This window comes from Pleurodeles waltl, chromosome 8 (genome assembly GCF_031143425.1).
Source record: "Pleurodeles waltl isolate 20211129_DDA chromosome 8, aPleWal1.hap1.20221129, whole genome shotgun sequence".
NCBI lineage: Eukaryota > Metazoa > Chordata > Amphibia > Caudata > Salamandridae > Pleurodeles > Pleurodeles waltl.
In genome coordinates, this window is record NC_090447.1 from 766,223,794 (window position 1) to 766,246,556 (window position 22,763).

Genomic DNA, 22,763 nt, shown 5'->3' on the forward strand with positions numbered 1-22,763 from the left:
CCATGGGAGATGACTCCTCAGATGAGGAGGTCTTCATAGCCTTCAACTGGAAACAGGGCCCCACAGGTGAGTTGGAGATTCCAGAGGGAAGTAGACACTTCCACCACCTACTGGTGAATGGAATCCCAACCACTGCCCTGAGAGACACTTGTGCCAGTCACACTATTGTGCATGACAGGCTGGTGCTCTCAAACCAGTACATCCCAGGTGAGACTGCCAGGGTAAGAGTTAGCCTAGACAGGGTCACTAAGAGGCCTGTGGCTTTAGTACCCATAGAAGTGGGTGGCACTCTTAGCTGGAGAAGGGTAGTAGTCAGTACAGACCTCCCCCTTGATTGTCTCCTTGGAAATGACTACCCAGAGGTTAGTCAGAGCCCAAGAGAGGAACTGGTCCAGTGCCAGTCCTCTCCCAAGGATTCTGGAAGTCCTGCCTCTGCAGTAAATGCAAGCAGGCCCCAGAAGAAGAAGAAAAGAAAACAGAGTAGGAAGGGTGGACAACCTTTAGCCAAGGTTACAGCAAGCCAAGGAGATTCTGCTCCAGTAGGGGAGAACTCCAAAAATGGCCCTGATAAAGTCCAACCTGACCCACAAGAAGTCCTGGCTAGTCAGGCAACTGTTAAACCTGAGTGGGTGGCTCCTCAGCTAACAGAAGAAAGAGTGGAAGAAGGGTGTTTACTACAAGATGTGGTAACCCCCCACTCTAATACAGCAGACAGGCAGCCTGAACCCAAAGAGGCCTGTAACTTAGCCCCTTCCCTTTTAGGTGAAGAGCTAAAGGTGTGGTTCTGGGCACTGACAGCTGTCAGTGGCCTCTGCTGGGTGTTAGCCTTTATGGCTGCACTATCCTTGGCATGGTGGTCAGACCCCATGCCAAATAGCAAGTTAGGCCCCCTGACCCTGTTGGTCATGGTGGGGTTACTCCAGCTCTGGGTAACCTCTTTGGGTAAGCTAGGGATGACCCTGGCTAAGATAAGATTAGCAGAGGTGGATACCTCTAAACCCAAAATAAAAAGAATGGGTGGAGACATTGAAGAGGCAGACAAGAGGCAATTCAGACTAGGTCCTATCACTGTGGAAGTGGGTCAGTTCCCCAAAGGGAATGACCTGAACAGAAGGATGTAAGGCAGAGTAGGCCCTGCAACTAACCAGCCTATTTCTCCTACTCTTCCTCGCCTGACAGACTAGGAAGACTCTCCCAGCTTGGGCTGAGTCTCCTGGCCTGTGGGCTGGGGGGGGCTTGTGTAAAGAAATGGCTCCCTGTTGCAGTTACCCCCCACTTTTTGCCTGATACTGATGCTGACTTGACTGAGAAGAGTGCTGGGACCCTGCTAACCAGGCCCCAGCACCAGTGTTCCTTCACCTAAAATGTACCATTGTATCCACAATTGGCACACCCTGGCATTCAGATAAGTCCCTTGTAACTGGTACTTCTAGTACCAAGGGCCCTGATGCCAAGAAAGGTCTCTAAGGGCTGCAGCATGTCTTATGCCACCCTAGAGACCCCTCACTCAGCACAGACACACTGCTTACAAGCCTGTGTGTGCTAGTGAGAACAAAATGAGTAAGTCGACATGGCACTCCCCTCAGGGTGCCATGCCAGCCTCTCACTGCCTATGCAGTATAGGTAAGACACCCCTCTAGCAGGCCTTACAGCCCTAAGGCAGGGTGCACTATACCATAGGTGAGGGTACCAGTGCATGAGCACTGTGCCCCTACAGTGTCTAAGCAAAACCTTAGACATTGTAAGTGCAGGGTAGCCATAAGAGTATATGGTCTGGGAGTCTGTTTTACACGAACTCCACAGCACCATAATGGCTACACTGAAAACTGGGAAGTTTGGTATCAAACTTCTCAGCACAATAAATGCACACTGATGCCAGTGTACATTTTATTGTAAAATACACCACAGAGGGCACCTTAGAGGTGCCCCCTGAAACTTAACCAACTATCTGTGTAGGCTGACTGGTTCCAGCAGCCTGCCACACTAGAGACATGTTGCTGGCCCCATGGGGAGAGTGCCTTTGTCACTCTGAGGCCAGTAACAAAGCCTGCACTGGGTGGAGATGCTAACACCTCCCCCAGGCAGGAGCTGTAACACCTGGCGGTGAGCCTCAAAGGCTCACCCCTTTGTCACAGCCCAGCAGGGCACTCCAGCTTAGTGGAGTTGCCCGCCCCCTCCGGCCACGGCCCCCACTTTTGGCGGCAAGGCTGGAGGGAACAAAGAAAGCAACAAGGAGGAGTCACTGGCCAGTCAGGACAGCCCCTAAGGTGTCCTGAGCTGAAGTGACTCTAACTTTTAGAAATCCTCCATCTTGCAGATGGAGGATTCCCCCAATAGGGTTAGGATTGTGACCCCCTCCCCTTGGGAGGAGGCACAAAGAGGGTGTACCCACCCTCAGGGCTAGTAGCCATTGGCTACTAACCCCCCAGACCTAAACACGCCCTTAAATTTAGTATTTAAGGGCTACCCTGAACCCTAGAAAATTAGATTCCTGCAACTACAAGAAGAAGGACTGCCTAGCTGAAACCCCTGCAGCGGAAGACCAGAAGACGACAACTGCCTTGGCTCCAGAAACTCACCGGCCTGTCTCCTGCCTTCCAAAGATCCTGCTCCAGCGACGCCTTCCAAAGGGACCAGCGACCTCGACATCCTCTGAGGACTGCCCCTGCTTCGAAAAGACAAGAAACTCCCGAGGACAGCGGACCTGCTCCAAGAAAAGCTGCAACTTTGTTTCCAGCAGCTTTAAAGAACTCTGCAAGCTCCCCGCAAGAAGCGTGAGACTTGCAACACTGCACCCGGCGACCCCGACTCGGCTGGTGGCGATCCAACCCCTCAGGAGGGACCCCAGGACTACTCTGATACTGTGAGTACCAAAACCTGTCCCCCCTGAGCCCCCACAGCGCCGCCTGCAGAGGGAATCCCGAGGCTTCCCCTGACCGCGACTCTTTGAATCTAAAGTCCCGACGCCTGGGAGAGACCCTGCACCCGCAGCCCCCAGGACCTGAAGGACCGGACTTTCACTGGAGAAGCGACCCCCAGGAGTCCCTCTCCCTTGCCCAAGTGGAGGTTTCCCCGAGGAACCCCCCCCTTGCTTGCCTGCAGCGCTGAAGAGATCCCGAGATCTCTCATAGACTAACATTGAAAACCCGACGCTTGTTTCTACACTGCACCCGGCCGCCCCCGCGCCGCTGAGGGTGAAATTTCTGTGTGGACTTGTGTCCCCCCCGGTGCCCTACAAAACCCCCCTGGTCTGCCCTCCGAAGACGCGGGTACTTACCTGCAAGCAGACCGGAACCGGGGCACCCCCTTCTCTCCATTCTAGCCTATGTGTTTTGGGCACCACTTTGAACTCTGCACCTGACCGGCCCTGAGCTGCTGGTGTGGTGACTTTGGGGTTGCTCTGAACCCCCAACGGTGGGCTACCTTGGACCAAGAACTGAACCCTGTAAGTGTCTTACTTACCTGGTAAAACTAACAAATACTTACCTCCCCTAGGAACTGTGAAAATTGCACTAAGTGTCCACTTTTAAAACAGCTATTTGTGAATAACTTGAAAAGTATACATGCAATTTTTATGATTTGAAGTTCCTAAAGTACTTACCTGCAATACCTTTCGAATAAGATATTACATGTAGAATTTGAACCTGTGGTTCTTAAAATAAACTAAGAAAAGATATTTTTCTATAAAAACCTATTGGCTGGATTTGTCTCTGAGTGTGTGTACCTCATTTATTGTCTATGTGTATGTACAACAAATGCTTAACACTACTCCTTGGATAAGCCTACTGCTCGACCACACTACCACAAAATAGAGCATTAGTATTATCTATTTTTACCACTATTTTACCTCTAAGGGGAACCCTTGGACTCTGTGCATGCTATTCCTTACTTTGAAATAGCACATACAGAGCCAACTTCCTACAGCCTGCCATCCCATTGGAGTTTGTAGTGTGGATTTATATAATTTGAAGTGCTGAGACTTAAAGTGAAAAAAGTAAAGATACTCTTTTGTTAATGCTGATATTTAAATCTCATTGGGCAGGGATGGTGGGTTATATCCTGTGTAATGAACACATTTAATATTGTGACGCCTTTAGACTTTTTGAGATTAATTAGGAAGCTATACTGTACGTATAGCAGACTATCAGTGGTTGGATCAAAATGTATACAAGAGCTGTAACATAGCATTTAGATCAGGAGTCTCAAACCTTTTCTGTAGTGAGAGCTACCTCTGGTCTAGGAAAATCCTCCTGAGGTACTAGCATATTTTATTAATGGAAAAGGGTGAGGACATAGGTATCGGATATTGACTTCTACTTGCAGTTTCCTTACCTTACCTTGTGAATTTTCCCAAGGCATCAGTCTGGATCCAGAGATTTTTGTTGAGCAGGACCACTGCGTGTTGTTAGGTGGTGTTGATTCGCTCCACCTCCGTCATCGGCAGCAGATATGACATCATGGGACCTATATAGGTGCACCCTGGCATGCTGATGTCAGTTCTTTCTTTTCCACGCTAGTCAGCACTGAACCGAAGAGAGCTACCCCTCAGTCAGTTTTTGACTGGCCTTTTTCGACTATTTGTCAATGATTTTTCAAGTGGTATAAGTCTTAGTGCGTCGAGGATGTCTTCTAAGAAGACAGAGTTCAAGCCCAGCGAGTCCGGTTGTCTGACGTTGGTGATGGATCTGCACTCAGTGTGCCTTGGTGTCTGGAGCGCGACCATGACCCGAAGTCATCCTCCGAGTTCCAGGCCTTGAATACGAAGGCTTTGAGAGAGCAGTCCTTAAAGCACAAGTCATGATCTCGGTAAAGAAGATCTTGATCACCCTCCCCCCCCCCCCCACCCACCACCACCCAAATGTTCTCCGTCCTACTCCAAGTCCTCAGAATGTTCAGGTAAGTCGAGGCATGCGAAGAAGGCGAAAGTTGTTGGACACCAAATCGGTTGGCTGACGAGGAAGAGGGAGCGTCGTTGATCGAGGCCTCTATCTCTGGATCCTACGTCTAGACCGACTTTGCGTTTCCCCACGTTTCTAGGAGCCGCAGCAGCCCCTGCCCAGCTTAAAGAGTTATGAGGTCATGCCCATCATCTTGGGGCACACCTTCATGCCCTGCGGAGCTGAAAGGGGCTCCTTCGGGTTCTGTGCTGGTGGCTTCGGCCTCTGTTCCGAAGGGCACCCATGGATCTGAACAGGCGCAGGTTGTACCATTTCAACCTTCCCCAGCACCGGATCTGAATTCAACATGCCTGTGCCCCTGTGCGACACCGCCCCATCCCTATTGTCGACTCACACATAGAGGCGGATGGGCATCCTATGACGCAGACTCAAGCACTAGCAGGGGCCTTGACCCCTGTGTCAGATTGTGAACCCTAATATTATGAAGTAGGTTACGGTGTGCAAGGGAGAGGGTTGCTGGGCCCTTTAGAATACCAGCTCCAAGACCCCATGGACTGGTGTATAGAGTTGGTTATGCCAGCAGGTTGGATACCTTCCCAGATACTGGCATGCTGTCTCCCCCTACCCTGGCTATGCTGGAGGGTGCTCCATATTAATTGGTGGTGCTGAGAATCGGCTGAGTCCTGGACCTTGAGCTGCCTTCACTGGCAGTCAGGACTAACCTCCTGACAGAGTTGCTTCAGGCTGGGGCTTCATCCTGTGAACCCCTGCTCCCCTTTAATGAAGCCCTTACGGACGTCCTGCTGGGTACTTGGTCCAAACCCAGCACAGGGGCTCCTGTGAACAGGACTACTGCCCGCCGCCATTGCCCTGCACCAGAGACCCAGGTTTCCTAATGTAATACCACACCCCTACTGGCTTGATTATCCAAGTCTCCATTTCCCACTCATGTTCCCTTAACGCACACCTCGATAGAGAATGCAAGAGGTGGGATACACTTTGAAAGAAGTTTGTAGGAAAGTGCCCACTTTCTTGGCATGGTGACCCCCATTTTCTGCCTGTTGTCCGTATGTTTAACTGTGTTCGACTGAGTCTACTGGGTTCCTCCTAACCAGGACCCCAGTAGCTTTGCTCTCTCCCCCAAATTTTACCTTTTTCTTCCCACAATTGGCATACTGGTCCTACTTGTGTAAGTCCCTAGTATATAGTACCTTGGTGCTCAGGGCATTGGGGATCCAGGGGATCCCTATGGGCTGCAGCAGTTATTCTGCCACCCATAGGGAGCCCATGCAAAGGGTTCTGCAGGCCTTCCATTGCAGTCTTCTTGAACCCAGATGGCAGGGTGCAGGTAACTGTGTGTGAGGACACTCCTCACTAGCAGAGGTGCCCCCACAAACTCCTGCCCCATTTTACTGGACTTTGTGAGTGTGGGGATGCCATTTTATATATGGACTGAACATAGATCACTACCTATGTCCATCTACATAATGGTAACTCCGAACCTGGGCATGTTTAGTATCAAACATGTCGGAATCATACTTCAATATTATTGCAAGTATTGAAAGTATGATTACGTGCACTCTGGGTGCTCCTTAGAGAACCCCTAGCATTGCTACAACCAGTCTTATAGGGTTTTCCGGGCATCCCAGCTACTGACACCCCCTCAGACAGGTTTCTGCTCTCCTGCTGCTTGATCAGATCAAGCCCAGGAAGGCAGAGCAAAGGATTTCCTTTGGGAGAGGGAGGTAACACTCTCTCCCTTTGGGAATAGATGTGACTGGCTTGAAAGGGGTAGCCTCCCCAAGCCACTGGTTTGCTTTGAAGGGCATATTTGGTGCCCTCTGTGCATACACCAGTCCACACCAGTTCAGGGACCCTCCGTCCCTGCTCTGGGGCTAAAATGGACAATGGGAAGGGGGAGCGACCACTCCCCTGTCCATCACCACCCCAACGGTGGTGACCAGAGGTCCTCCAGAGGGTCCCTGGGTTCTGCAATCTTTATTCTACGGTTGGGTGGGTCCTCTGATTCAGTTTGCAAGATTCCAGCAGGACTCCTCTGCAACTTTTACTTCGACTTCTGGCTTCCGTAACTGTGACTGGAACCTCCAGGACCTGACGAGCTGCTTCCATGAAAAAAGGACTCTTCAGCAACATTGTTTCCAGGGCCTCTGCTGGCTTTGCAACAATTTCCTCGCCGTGCATCCTCAGAAGACTACATCTCTTCAGCCTGCACAAGAAGGAGGAATCTCCCTGGGAGTGAAGGAGTCAATTCCCTCCAACCGCAGGCACCTACAGCAAGTGACGTCCTGCATCACGGGTGGTGGTCCGGAGTAGTCTTCTTGGTCCTCTCTGCCAGCTGTCCAACTTTGGTGGAGGTAAGCCTTTGCCTTCCCATGCAGGACAGTACCCCTGTGCATTGCGTCTCTTGCAGTTGCCAAGGCTTGTTTGCATCTCCTCGAAGGGCTCTTCAGGCGATGTGTAGCTCCAGCCCCCAGCACTCCATCTTGCAAAGCACAACTTTCTGCATTCTACTCCTGCTACGTGGGATCCACTTCTGTAGTCCGGCGTGGGCCCCTTCTGCGACTCCTGTGTCCCCGTCCTGTGGGACTCCTGTGGGTGCTTCCTTTGCTCCTGCGGACTCCGACACTGAGGGTCCCCCGTGACTCCCCCTCCTGGGTTGAGTCCTCCTGGGCCTTGCTGGTCCCTGGCAGTACCTCTTTTCCTCTAACTGCGAGTTTGCCTATGCCAAGGCTTGTTGGTGGAAATCCTTCACTGACACCCGTCGGCAATCTTCCTTCCGGCATGGTTCATCTGTATCCATCTGGAACTCTTCTCCAGCTCCTGGGCTGCAGTGCAGACCTGTTCTTCAGAATTGTCGACCAACTTTTGCATCCATGTCTGGGTGGGTAGTACCTCTTACTCCTCCTGGACTCCACTGTGACTTAGTTTTGGTCCCCTCTCTCCACAGGTCTTCTTTCTTCAGGAATATGCCGCAAGTTTTCTTGCACTCTTCTCTTGGTGTCTTATTTTTTTTCTTTTCCTCCTTTTGGATGGTTTGGGGAAAATCCAGTGTTTTACTCTTGCATTCCTGGTCACTGGGGAGTACTGTTACTTTTGTGGTTCTCTAGTACTCCCAGCTCCCCTCTACACATTTTACTTACCTAGGTGGGGGTACCTTGGTCGCATTCCATTTTTTTAAGTATATGGTTTGTGCTCCCCCTAGGTTCACTATTGGTTATTACTGTTTGCACGGTTTTCCAGGCTTTTCTATGCCTGTTTCTGATTGCTGGTGGATATATTTTGTGTATCACTTACCTCCTAAGGGTGGGGTCTCCTGTCTAGTATTTTGTGGTGATTTGTTCCAAAAATAAAGTACCCTTACAGACCTAGCACCGAAGCTTTTTGTTATGGAAAGAGGATTTGGACCCTCCACCCCAGAGAAATTTTGTGGACCTTATGAAGACTGTTTAGTTTTACTTTTGTCCCCACCCTTGTCCTGAGACTTACCTGCTTCCTTTTTTCTTGTCCTTGTCATTACCAGTGTGAGCCTTTCTGCTCACCCTTGTTCTGACCCACTTGTCTGCCTTCTTTCCCAATTCTTGGGGAGAGGTCAGATCTGAGTCTACAAAGTACTGGTGCAACAAATCAGTTGTTAAGTATATGCTCTCTCAAAATCAGATTGTACAAGCCCTCAGTCACTGACTTTGCTACCATGTAATGTCTTCAGTTTCCTACTCTTATACACATTTCCCTCGGCTCCTGAACGATACGGTCCTCATAGTCAGAATCCATGTTCTGAGAGGTGCTAGGACTAAAGACGTGTTAGAGTGGTGTAGGGTGTGCCTAACCTCCTTAACTTCTAGTCTCTCTTACAGAAGTTTGGAGTAAGGGATATGCCTTGTCGCCTTTCTTACCCAAACCCTAGAGACTATATCCTGACACTAGGTGTATGTGTATGTCCCTAGCTTGTAAGTGGTCTTTCCTGTGGAAAGTACCAAGTGACAAAGTGTTAAGGCAAGTGCAAGTGCTTATTCCACTGCTGTACCACCAGTGTAGGAAGCTGGCCTGGTGTGTGGTGGGTATCTATGGTACTTACACCTTATACCAGGTCCAGGTACCCCTTGGCTGCTCTTGTACAGCTACTTCTAGAGAGCCTGGGTTCTAGACACTGCCTACGCTTCTCGTCCTCAGCCACATCTGACAGTAATGACAGATGCATCACTCCTGGGATTGGACCGCCACCTGCGAGAGGCAGAGATCAGCTTCTGGCCTCCAGCAGAGTCCGGATGCCACATCAACCTGTTATAGCTCCAGGTAATCAAACTAGCTTTGAAAGCATTTCTTTCCCCTCTCAAGGGGAAGGTAGCATAGGTGCAAGTTGGAGTGGGTTCATGGACTTTTAGCAGTGGGTAGAATCTTTGTTAGATCTGTTCGCCTCTGATAAGAACGCACAATGTCAGCAGTATTGCACGTTGGAGTTTCCAAAGAGGCAATTGCTTGACGATGCTTTTCATCTTGAGTGGAACTCAGGCCTCTTGTACCTCTTTTCGCCTATACTACTTCTGCCCAGAGTTCTCAAGAATGTCCAGAACAAACTAGCCCAAGTCGTCCTTGAGGCTCTGGACTGGGCACAGAGGTTGGTATCCCGAGCTACTGAGCATGGCGATCAATCCTTTGATCAGACTGCCCTACGGGGGATCTTCTGTCACGGCAGCAGAGTAGGGTTCAACCACCTGATGGTTTGTGTGCTCATTCTACTAGAGCAACAGCTCCGACCACTGTGTTAGCATGCCAAGTTCCAGTCCTTGATATGTCAAGCAGCAACGTGGACATCCTTGCACACATTCACCAAACACTACTGCCTGGACAATCCGGTCCATAGGGGCGGGTACTTTGCCTTTTCGGTCCTGCAGGACTTTCTAACTTGATCTTGGTTTGCAGACCCTCTGGCTATGGTATTGCTTGGGTATCTATTCACAGGGTAAGGAATCTGCTACTAGAAGTCTCTATCAGATGAACAGTTACTTACCTTTGGTGACCGCTTATCTGGTAGAGACAATATCTAGTTGCAGATTACTTACCCACCCATCCTCTGTGAACTGATCCCTAGAGACGGGCTCCCCTGTCACGACCTTAGTTTTGACACACCAGTGGTCAGTTGTTTTCATGGCTCTGCACTTCTGGCGTGGAAAGTCATGAAAAGAAACAGACTCTAGCGTAATGGGGTTGCACCTATATAGAACCTGCGATGTCTTATCTGGTGCGAGCGACGGACCTAGATCCAATTGATGCCACCTAACTGCGCATGGGGTACTGCTCAAAAAAATCTCCTGATCCAGACAGATGGCTGGGAAAAAAAATCACAAGATAAGGAATCTGCAACTTGAATGTCTCTACCATTTAAGGTGTTACCGAAGATAAGTAACTTGTTTGATATTACAGTATAAGCACCCTATGACTATCAGTACTGGCCACCCAATAATTTTTATGCAAGGTTACCAGCATAAATGCCAGTGAAAAGCTTATAAATATGAAATAACTAATGAAATAACAGCCAAAGCATCACATGCACTCTGGCACAAAAGACAGAACCACAGCAATAAGTCTTCCCAACTCGGCTTAAATTATCATTCAGCTATCAGCTTTGTGTTTTTTTTTTTTTTTTTGGAACTGCAGCCTTTTGTCATTATCAGCATATATGTTCCTGAATATAGACATACTTTTCTACCTAAACCCACTTTCCACTTAGGGCAAACAAACTTCCAGAAGAAAAATATTTTCTGAAAAAATAAATAGGTACATTTGTTGCCTTCAAAATATCAATTTCCATTTTCAGGAAATACTCAATCCCCCCAAACATCGGCTTTTCATTTCCATTGATTACTCGTATGTACAAATGCCTCACATGGACAGAGTCTGCTAAAAATGTCCATTTATTACAGTCGTAGGCTGTGGAGGCTCACCACAATACAAGTGATGTCTGTAATTTGCCAATAGCCCCCACTATTATGGCAGTGCCACCATTGTACCAATTTATCATAACATCCATAGTGTCCTACATACATCAGTCATGACCATTATTATGCAAGGGGCAGCCACCATTATGTCACGGATGCCTAAATGTAAGCCTTTCATGCTCTTAGTATGTCAATGATGGCTGACACTGTGACACAACTAGAGTGTGATTGCCGGAAATAGTCATGGATGGCCTTTCTTATGTGACTGGCATTATTATGCCAGGATTATAAAACAGTTGTGCCAGAGATTAACCACTTTTATGGAGTATATGTAGTGCATACTGTTGTTGGTCATTGACACCAATGTTACAGCTTTTTGAGTGACACTTTTTTTTTGGACAGGGACATGTCACACACTAGATAAATGTACATGCACAATCACACAAATGAATGCACAAGTCTCCTATTTCTCTGCCCTGGATCCTCATCTTGCTGTCCTCAGCTCTTGGGCAGGCCATGCACCCAACTAACAGTTTCACTGTGGCTCCTGCAGTCCCACATTTCAGTTGGCAGGTATTTGTTTTTGCTCAATCAACAATTGGCAATCTTCGTACATGGCCCACTGTCCACGCACATGGTATGACTGACAGAGCAGAACCAATCAGTCACCTTTTGTTTAGCTAGATTGAGCGTAGAGACAGATCATAGATTGAGAGTAGACAGATCATAGCTGTGTGGCTTTTTTCTGGAGATTGAAAAACTGGTTGGAGAATTGGAACAGTAGACATTTATTTTGACAGTGAGAAAATCATATAGTGAAAGGATTTCATTTCCCAACTTAAATTTCCGATGCTGTTTTGATAGGAGTGGTATTACTTGATCATTAGATTGGCATAAGAGACTTCAAAGCCAAAATATCTTTGCATGTGGGAGAAAATGCTTGTGAGTAATTATTGCTCATAAAATGAACACTGAATAGATGGAAAGGTTCTACAGGTACAAGTACAATCATACGCCACCAATCTGGGAACGTAAGATAAAGAACCAGCAGCTCCAAGGAACTTTGTGTAAAGAAAGGGATTGGAAGAGGATGCATGTCTGAGATGAGTCTCCTTCAGTTATCAAAGAGCTGGATATTACTTTGAGTATTGTCTTCAATGGCAGCAGCATTTCTTTCTTAACTCTGACTTCTTATAACTGAAGCGCTTATTTTTGTGACGCCTGCTAAATGTCAAAGACGGCATAGTGTTTTGACTTCTGTCATCTGATGCAATTCGATTTTTAAAATGTAATATTTATATAATTGCTAAATTTCTTGATGAGGAAGACTGGTAGTCTACAAGCAAATGTGTATCGTTATCAAGTTAAGCATGTTCTTGTTTATTCACTGAGTAGTAAAATATTTGTAAATATTTTGATTTTTCCATTGGTGTTTGCAAATGGATAACAATAACATACACTGGTTCATTCGAAGTCGTTTATTGCACTAATTGTATTTTTCATTTTATTTATCAATTGAACTTGACTGATAGCAGTTACATAGGAACAGCATTCAGTTTGCTGATGGATATGATGTAAAGGAAGACATTGGTGTTGGCTCCTACTCCATCTGCAAAAGGTGTATTCACAAGGCTTCAAATATGGAATATGCAGTTAAGGTATGACGTATACTCCGATCTTCATGCGTTTGCACATTAACTCATAACCTGTGTCTGCATAGTTTGACTTGAATTATAGTAGATGTTAAACCTTTAATTATTTATAAAGTTTCCAAATAAACCTGGTTTTGGATGACCTTATCCATTGTGCAGTTTTATACCAAATATCTTTTTTACGTAAGGAATCTGTTATAGATTTGTATTCTTAGCTCTGTTATCCCATGTAAAGGTACTTCACAGAATCATAGTGATATTGTTGTATAACTATAAAAAAAGTTTGTGTTTAATCATAGCATATCTGTAATCCATAACCAGATTGTGTGTGGTGTTGGGGCAGGGGTGGGGGGGATTAAAGTGCTGTCCCAGAGCTCCTTCACTTACCTGTGCATACACTACTGCTAAAGGCTAATTAATGGTAGGCTAGGGTGATATTTTAACATTATTATAATGGGCACTTTTCTGTTCCACTTTTTGCTAATAGGATTTCATACATGATGCAACACCCTCACTCATAGTGGACTGATTCTTTTGATAGCCTCAAGTACCAACTTGGGTAGTCCCATTCAGCTGTTAGCATGGCTGAGATACCAGCCTGAAACACTGCACTCTCCAATGGGGCTACTAGCCTTTCAACAGTAAAAAACAGCAATGTTGGTTTTTACTGTCAAGACCTTAAAAACATGAAATAAAGGCCCAGCTTTTTAATATAATGCACCCTGCCTTTTGGGCTTAGTAGGTCTGCTTTAGAGGTGAATTACAGATATTGAAAAGAGAAGTTGAGTTAACAGTTTAAAACTGCTCCGACAGCTGGCGGTGCCAGGCAGGGAGTTAAGCTTTTACCTTGTCATACTTGTGACTCTCAAAAGTAGAGCCTGTAGTCCACGAGAGGCACTTCAACTTATAGTCCCTGAGTACCTGGGTACGTTGTTAGAAGTAAGGTAAGTGAGGGCAGGGGTGAGCCAATTAAACGTGTACCAATTTAAGGGTCAGAGCACAGTCCTGTTTAGTAGGGTTCAGGGCATTTGAGAGCCATTATATTAATGCTGAGTATTGAACATGGGGACAAACGTGAGGGTGAACCTGCAAAACGCCTCTTTCCAGGGTGAACCTGCAAAACGCCTCTTTCCACACATCGTGACTCACACTGTTTCAAGGAAAAAATTGCTCTCTTCCGAGCCCAACACGAGATGGCATGAGTATGCATAACATGTGAATCTACAGCACTGCATACTACAAACAGGTGCTCACAGGGTAAGTAACATTTTCCTTTTGTTTTATTCACTCCTCTACACCTCTTATACAAGACATAAATACAGGGATGGGACAATTAGTGGTTTTAGGACACCACTTTAATCACTAAAGTAAGGTCAACGTGCTTTTACAATACCTATAATGCAATAAGTCACACTGCTTTCACCAGGACCCTTCTTACTGGCTTAAATTGACCGGTCTGTTCTCAATGGTGGTACAATTGGTGTATCGAGGTATAGAACATGCTGTCCAGGGTACTCAGGTAAAAGGAACATGATCCTGCAAAGAGAGCAATCCAACAAGACACTTATTTTATTGTGTAACCCAAAAGGCATTTTTCATGTAATTCTGGACATCTATTTTGAGTTATGAGTGAATACTCAGAGTACTGCCTTCAGATTATTTTTGTGCTGCCAGATTAAGCAAAGAAGTCCCCTGCAGAACTAATATTTAGAATGCTTTAAAATGTTTTAGAGAACCACTTTAAGACTAGCTTTAAGACATCAAACAGAATTGTATGTGGTTTTCGGGACTCGGAGTCAAGGTGTTTGTGAATAATAGGATTTCCTTTCATTGTTTTTGTTAGTTCTTGGAGAAAACAGAAGTTGTTTAAATAAAGGTTTTTCACAGAGCTGCTGCCACTTTTCAGCTCCCCTAAGCACACTTGACAGCAGGTAAGAAAAGAGGTGTAAGCACTTGGAGACTGTTAGTGTGGGAGATCAGCCATTTTGCAGTGTGGCTGTCCAGTCTTCCAAAAATACTTTCTATTTGAAAATTACATGTTGGAAAACTCTTGCTGTACAGAGAGAAGACCTAGAACTAAATATGCACAGTCAGGGGATGTTGCAAGCATTTGTGGCTTAATTTAAACATCTTATTAGCCTGTGGTGGATTGGAGCTTCCGAACAGCTAGGTCAGAGAGTTGTAGCTACTTGGAAATTGCACAGTTTGTCATGTAGGTTCTTTTAGAGTAAAAATAAAATAAAAATATATATACTTTGTGTAATTTAGGACTTGATTTGGAATAGAAGACAGTGTGTAAGATTTTCAGAAGGCTTTAGAAAAAGTTACTGATTCCACAGTGACCCCTGTGAGCCAGAAGGGAGGCCACTGTGGAAGCGGCGCTAAAGTGGAAAAATGACCCTTGTATCACTGTGGCCTCCATCTGGTACATGGGGGTTGCTGACTGTCACTGTAAAAAGTGTGACAGCTCTTACTTCACAGAGGCACTCACCCTGTGGCACATAGGGGTCAATGACTGGCACTGCAGCAATGGTCTAGACCGGATGTCTCTTGCTTCACTCGCAGCGATACCTGCTGAGCCTCGCTCCCTTCACGGGCTTTCCTCCTCACAGGGTCCACTGGTCTTGGTAGGCAGGCAGAAGGCTTGAGCTCCAGGCTTAAGGCAAGTGGTCTTGACTCCTGGATGATGGCTCTTTCCCCAGGAGGGAGACTAGCAGACCTTGGTCCCTAGTCCTGGTTTCAGCAAATAAACATCTTGTGATCTTTTCCTCTGAATGAACAGTGCTGTTGAACCAAGTGTGAGACTTATACCCTCACCTTTACAGTTCAGATCCAGACACAAATGTAATTGCCTCAGAACCTTTGAAATTCAGGTTATGGGTGCCAGCTCCTTTGAAATGCTCTCTCCTCCTTGCTGCCCTTTTTCAAAGGGACAGTCTGCCCCAGCAGGAGTGGCTTCGGTTCTGATTGACACGCAATGCAGGACTAAGGGAGTAGTCGGGCATCACACAAGGCCGTCAGCCTCCACTGAAATATTACTCATAAAGGTCTAAAGATCTGTGCCTTCCTCACCATCAAGATTCCTGGTCCACAGTGTCAGGCTTACCAGCCTAATGTTTGTGACAATGAGCCCAGTTCCCACGTAGAATAAATATTCCTGGAATCAGAGACCTTTGAGGTGCAGGTCAAGGGTGAGTTAAGTACACAGCTACTGGCCTTTACACAATAGGGCCAGTAGGCCCCTCGCTAGCGACACGGGTAAAAAGGCCTGTTCACACTACTGATTTCTAGTGAACACAACGGGTATGCTACCACTGCTGTACTCGTGTCACTTAACTCCAGTAGCCCTCTACCACTTGCAGGGTAGCTCTTGGTGTACCTTTCTCAGTCGAGCAAAAACTCATTACCATGAGACCGGCCTAGTTTATAGCGTACAGCCATGAGCTGTTGGCCCATGACCAAAAATCAGTACCAGCAATCAAAATAACCATGCAGCTGGGGCAGGTCTGCACATCTGTCACCATGCAGGGGACTTTTCCATCTCAACAACACATGGAGTGAACTGGTTCAGTTGAAATTTTCGGAATGTGATAAGGGGGTGTTTTTATTGGTAAAGAATGTACGCTGCACATTGCTCTAAAAAGTGGGGCAAACACTAAATAGAAATCCTTGTAAACTCGTAGATTAATGTCCGAGGCAAAGATCACCTTCCCCCACAAATGACAAAGTAATGAAGGCTCTGTAACTACTGCTTCTGTGTCTCCAGCTTTGAATCCATTTTTTGCTTTTTAGTGGGTGAGATGGAAGTAGTATGTCTGCAGCCTCTTACAGGATGAGAATTAACTTTAGTTGCCATCTGCCACAAACTTGGCTATGTAGCCTAAAATGTATGTGGGTATGAGGAACCTATGTTTAAGCCTGGCTTTTTTTAACTGATTTATTTTAAATGACTAAAGGCAAGACATTGGTAGTCGACAGGGTCCGCTCTGTTGATCTTCCTCTCTTGTCTATTTCAGTTATTCCAGCCAAGGATTAAAAAAAAAATCCACAGCATCATCTGAGCCGGCTTGCTAAGTTTTAGTTGCCTTTCTGTAGGAGATTCCTGCGCTGGAAGAAATATTGTGTTTGAAGCACATGTGGCTCTAGAAACACATGCACTGCATACTCCTGAATTCTTGTGTTGGGTCTTGAGTTGTGCAAGTTGTTTTTCTTCAAAGAAGTCTTTCGAGTCATGGGTAGAGTGACTTCCTCTTGGTGATCATGTGCATGGTCGTCGACTCCAATGTTACATTGTTTCCTCTCTGCCAACTGGTTTGGACGTATGTGCCTTCGCTCTGTTTGCTACTCACTCACAGTTCAGTCCTCTGTTCCACATCCATTTCTTTCAATCTGTATTGATTCCGTTTACGATTATCCATCTGCACATCAATGAAATCCTTGCCGGTTCTATCCCCTTCGGGTCCCACCTTCAAACTCCATCTCAATTGTCGACAATGCTCAACTGGTGATGGAATGCATGTCTTTTAGGTACTGCCCATGTTGCCATGCAAAGTACCCTTGCACTGACCAGTGCGCGGGTTTGGAACTTGTGCTTGTCCCCAGAGTACAACTAAGCGGACTGCGACATGTGCAAGTCATTCTGATCGAAAAAGACACTAACGGATCATAGAGACGTTGTCTTAAGATGTCCTACTAACACAGACGACACTCCAGCCATATTTGGTGAGGAGCATGCCAAGGAGCAGCCATTGGTCAAGAAAGAGGAGGCCTTCTCTGTTGAATAATGGTCCGGCTCCGAGCTTGAGGTTGACTTCGAAATGGAGGACATTACACCAGCTTAACCTTTGAGTAAGGCACCCCCCACCCTCCAGGCCAAGCCCACTAAAAACATTTGCCACTTCTGGTCTCAGAATCAGAGGTCCCAGGCCACCAGTACTGTCTAGCCATAGTTGGTACCGAAAAACGTCTAGACGCCCCACCTTCAGGTTTGGCGCAGAAAGCACATTCAAAGCCGGAACCCCCTACCTCGACTTTGTGGGACCGACACCACCAACCAGCACCATCTCAAGCTTTGGTGCGGCGCTGACGATCAACATCATCCACGTTGACGCCACGCAGACCTTCCACCTTGAAGCCGAAAGCTTCCGAGCTGAAGACATCTAAGCTGAACTCCAAGCCCTGTCCCTAACCACAGGTGGAACCATTACTGCACAGATTACAGGAAAAAGTGGACAAGCACCAGAAGAAAATCCACATCCAAGCTGATGCTGGATTAATCCTGGCCAAAGCTTCCTCTCCTCCACCACCTAAAAGGAGCCTTACCTTTAAAGAGGATTTGAACATCCCAGTCCCTCCTAAAAGGAAGACGATGGACACGGCTACCAGCCCTCTTCTCCCTCCACGTCCCTTACAACCTTCATCTCCACCACCGCCTCATACTCAAGAGCCACTAGATGTTTCGCCACAGGGTTCACCACAGCCATATACTTGTGGGTTTGGGGGAGGGGTGGGCACAAGGAGATGACCCCTGGGGCATTTAAGACACTGATCCCCATGCTGACACGGATCCTGACCTATATCCTGCACAACCTTCTTCCTCCCTCTTAGCAGGAGGTTATGGCTAGGGCTGCTGCATTTCATGGTGTGGAGTTACATAAAGTGCCCTTAGAGGATAACTTCCTCTTTGACACACTTTTCACCACACATAGGGGTGCCCAATATCTGCCCATATTAAAAGGCATGTTTGGGCATAGGGTGGCATATTGAAAGACCCTATTTGGGATAGAATTGTAACACCTAGGGTACATCAAATGTATATAAACCTGCACCATCTGACCGTATTTACATTAAAGGACAGATACTCTAAAGTCTCTAGTTCCTACCACAGCTTGTAAGTATGCCATCTCGCAGGCTGGAGACAGCGCCCACTTCCTGAAAAGGTGAATAAAATAATAGATGCTGGGTAAAGGGTTGCAGCTCAGGCTGCTAACCACTGGCGTATTGCCAACTCGCAAGCTCTCCTAGCATACTATGACCGCACCCACTGGGACATAATGGAAGAACTACTCCAGTATCTCCCAAAGGAACACAAATAATGTGGCCAACAGTTAGTTTCTGAGGGAAAACTTATCACTAACACCTCCATACGGTGTGCACCAGATTCTACTGAAACCGGAGCAAGGCGAGTAAACACAAGGATTTTAGTTACACATCACGCCTGGCTCAGAATCTTTTGGTTTAACCTGAGGTTCAACAGGCTGTATTAAACATGCCCTTCGATAAGGAACACACTCTTGGTTCTCAGGTGGACTTCACATTACGAAAAATAAACAGACACAGACTGAGAAAGCTATGAAAGCCCTCCAAACACCTGCTCCCCGTGGCACTTTTTTGTTGTCCAGGTTAATGTGTAGCCTCACAATCCACCTCTTCTGAGGTCTCCACCTCCCAACAAAAAAACAGTCAGGGCTCCTCATCAAAGGGCTACTACCGTGGCTGCTATAGAGGTAATAATGCTGGAGGTAGAGATAAGGGTGCCTCCCACCGTGGAGCAACATCCTCCACCAAGCAGTGACACGCCTCTCCTACTCCTGATCACATAACACCTGTCAGGGGCAGACTACAACGTTTCCTACCCACATGGCAATCCATTACATCAGACAAGTGGGTATTAGCTATTATCCCACATGTCTGTTCATTACCACTCCTAAACCCCATCACGCCTCTCCCTCCCTCCACTCCCCCCCCCCCCCCAAACACACACACACATTCCACCTCATGTTCATAGGTTATCACAACAAGACGTTCAAGCTGTTCTTAAATGAGCTATAGAGCCTGTCCCTGCTCAACATCAGGGCTATACTCTCTACTACCTAATCCCCAAAAAGGAGGGATTCTTATGACTAATCTTAGTCCTCAGGCTGTGAAACAGATACATTTTTTCAGAACACTTCCACATGGTCACCTTACAGGATGTCATTCCACTTCTTAAACAAGCCTACTTCCACATACCAATATACCCAGCTCATCGCAAATATTTATGATCTGTCATAAGAGGAAAACATTACTAATTCACAGTTCTCCTGTTTGGGGTGACCACCAGACCTCAAGTGTTCATCAAATGAGTAGCAGTGGCAGAATCTCATCTATGCAGTCAAAATATCCACGTATTCCCATATCTGGATGATTGGCTCATCAAGCCAACACTCACCACCAATGTCAACAACATACTCAGATGACAGTAGATATACTACACAGCTTAGAATTTGCTGTTAGCTTTCCCAAGTCCGACTTGTATCCATTACAGGTCCAGTCGTACATACAGGGAGTGCAGAATTATTAGGCAAGTTGTATTTTTGAGGATTAATTTTATTATTGAACAACAACCATGTTCTCAATGAACCCAAAAAACTCATTAATATCAAAGCTGAATATTTTTGGAAGTAGTTTTTAGTTTGTTTTTAGGTTTAGCTATGTTAGGGGGATATCTGTGTGTGCAGGTGACTATTACTGTGCATAATTATTAGGCAACTTAACAAAAAACAAATATATACCCATTTCAATTATTTATTATTACCAGTGAAACCAATATAACATCTCAACATTCACAAATATACATTTCTGACATTCAAAAACAAAACAAAATCAAATCAGTGACCAATATAGCCACCTTTCTTTGCAAGGACACTCAAAAGCCTGCCATCCATGGATTCTGTCAGTGTTTTGATCTGTTCACCATCAACATTGCGTGCAGCAGCAACCACAGCCTCCCAGACACTGTTCAGAGAGGTGTACTGTTTTCCCTCCTTGTAAATCTCACATTTGATGATGGACCACAGGTTCTCAATGGGGTTCAGATCAGGTGAACAAGGAGGCCATGTCATTAGATTTCCTTCTTTTATACCCTTTCTTGCCAGCCACGCTGTGGAGTACTTGGACGCGTGTGATGGAGCATTGTCCTGCATGAAAATCATGTTTTTCTTGAAGGATGCAGACTTCTTCCTGTACCACTGCTTGAAGAAGGTGTCTACCAGGAACTGGCAGTAGGGCTGGGAGTTGAGCTTGACTCCATCCTCAACCCGAAAAGGCCCCACAAGCTCATCTTTGATGATACCAGCCCAAACTAGTACTCCACCTCCACCTTGCTGGCGTCTGAGTCGGACTGGAGCTCTCTGCCCTTTACCAATCCAGCCACGGGCCCATCCATCTGGCCCAACAAGACTCACTCTCATTTCACCAGTCCATAAAACCTTAGAAAATCAGTCTTGAGATATTTCTTGGCCCAGTCTTGACGTTTCAGCTTGTGTGTCTTGTTCAGTGGTGGTCGTCTTTCAGCCTTTCTTACCTTGGCCATGTCTCTGAGTATTGCACACCTTGTGCTTTTGGGCACTCCAGTGATGTTGCAGCTCTGAAATATGGCCAAACTGGTGGCAAGTGGCATCGTGGCAGCTGCACGCTTGACTTTTCTCAGTTCATGGGCAGTTATTTTGCGCCTTGGTTTTTCCACACGCTTCTTGCGACCCTGTTGACTATTTTGAATGAAACGCTTGATTGTTCGATGATCACGCTTCAGAAGCTTTGCAATTTTAAGAGTGCTGCATCCCTCTGCAAGATATCTCACTATTTTTGACTTTTCGGAGCCTGTCAAGTCCTTCTTTTGACCCATTTTGCCAAAGGAAAGGAAGTTGCCTAATAATTATGCACACCTGATATAGGGTGTTGATGTCATTAGACCACACCCCTTCTCATTACAGAGATGCACATCACCTAATATGCTTAATTGGTAGTAGGCTTTCGAGCCTATACAGCTTGGAGTAAGACAACATGCATAAAGAGGATGATGTGGTCAAAATACTCATTTGCCTAATAATTCTGCACTCCCTGTAGTGGCGATTCTAAATACATAAATAGGATTAGCCTGCCCCAAACCAGCAAGTATCCAGAACTTTCAAACAAATCAACAACTCATGGTTAAGGACAGTGATGCGGTTTCTAGGGATGATGGCTTCTTGAATTGCCATAGTACCCCATGCACTACTAAACATGCGTCAGTTACAGGAATGTTTAACTCGACAGTGTCAGTCACAGGGTCAATTAGGGTATCTAATGTTGATAAGGCGGCCAACTTGTTGAATAGTCTGCCTTTTCTCAGTTGTGTTCCCCACTTCACCTTTGCAAGGACGCATTACAGACAGGATGGGGTGCACACCTAAAAGACCTCACAGTGTAGGTTCTCTGGGATGCCAAGCACCGGAGTCTCCACATCAACTACCTCGAGCTTCAAGCTGTTCACCTAGCATTGAAATCATTCCTAACTCACCTCACTCACAAGGTTGTCCTAGTTCTGGTGAACAATATGACAGCCATGAATTACCTACAGAAACAAGGGAGGGACACGATTTCCACAACTGTCTCATGCCATATGGAAGTGGGGACAACATTCATCTATTAGTGGAATAACATCTCGGAACAGACCACAACTTTACAGACCTCCTCAGAAAGATGCAACAAGTCCACAAATGGGAGCTGTAACCTTAAGTCCTCCTCTCATACTTTCGCAGGTGGGGGTTCTCTCAAATAGACTTTTGCAACTCAGAAAATGCAAAATGCTCAGACTTTGCCTTCAGTTTCCCATACTCATTTTCCAAGGGCAACACACTATGAATTAGTTGGTCAGGGATATTTGCCTATGCTTTTCCACCTCTCCCTCTTGTTCCACTTCTGGTTCAGAAGCTCAGACAGACTTTTCTTACAATGATCCTAGTAGCTCCCCCGTGGGCTCGTCAACCCTGTTTCACAACACTACTAGACCTCTCTGTAGTTCCACTCAAGAAGCTCCTTAGCAGGCCAGACCTTCTCACTAAGACCCATGGACAAATCTGGCAACCAGATCTCAAAAATCTCAACCTAGCAATTTGGCATCTGAGGTCATAGTTTAGTTACCATACATTGCCACAAGAATGTATGGAAATTCTTAACGAAGCACGTACACCGACTGCTAGAGCTTGGTATGCAGCAAAATGAAAAAATTGTGTCTACTATGGTCACTCAAAACAAATTGACCCCTCCAAAGCCACGGTACAAGACATTGTCTGCTGCCTTCTTCACTTACAAAAGGCTTGGTTAGCGTTCACGTTGATATGGTTACATCTTGCTGAATTGGCTGCCTATGTCCGAAATAGACAGCACCTTTCTTTGTTCAAGGTCCTAGTCATTTAAGCCTTTACAGGGGGCTCAAATGAATTATTCCACCACGG

At 46.3% G+C, this 22,763-nt stretch overlaps 1 protein-coding gene across 2 annotated transcripts in view; it reads left to right on the top strand.

Annotated features, from left to right (window-relative positions):
- RPS6KA3 (ribosomal protein S6 kinase A3) overlaps positions 1 to 22,763 on the top strand; it is a 540,094-nt gene that overhangs the window by 277,825 nt on the left and 239,506 nt on the right. Inside the window, exon 15 of one of the 2 annotated variants that reach the window (XM_069205007.1) lies at positions 12,388 to 12,513. In XM_069205007.1, coding sequence (XP_069061108.1) covers positions 12,388 to 12,513 — 126 coding nt within the window. The remainder of the gene's footprint in view (positions 1 to 12,387; positions 12,514 to 22,763) is intronic. The other variant, XM_069205008.1, reaches the window with a different exon arrangement.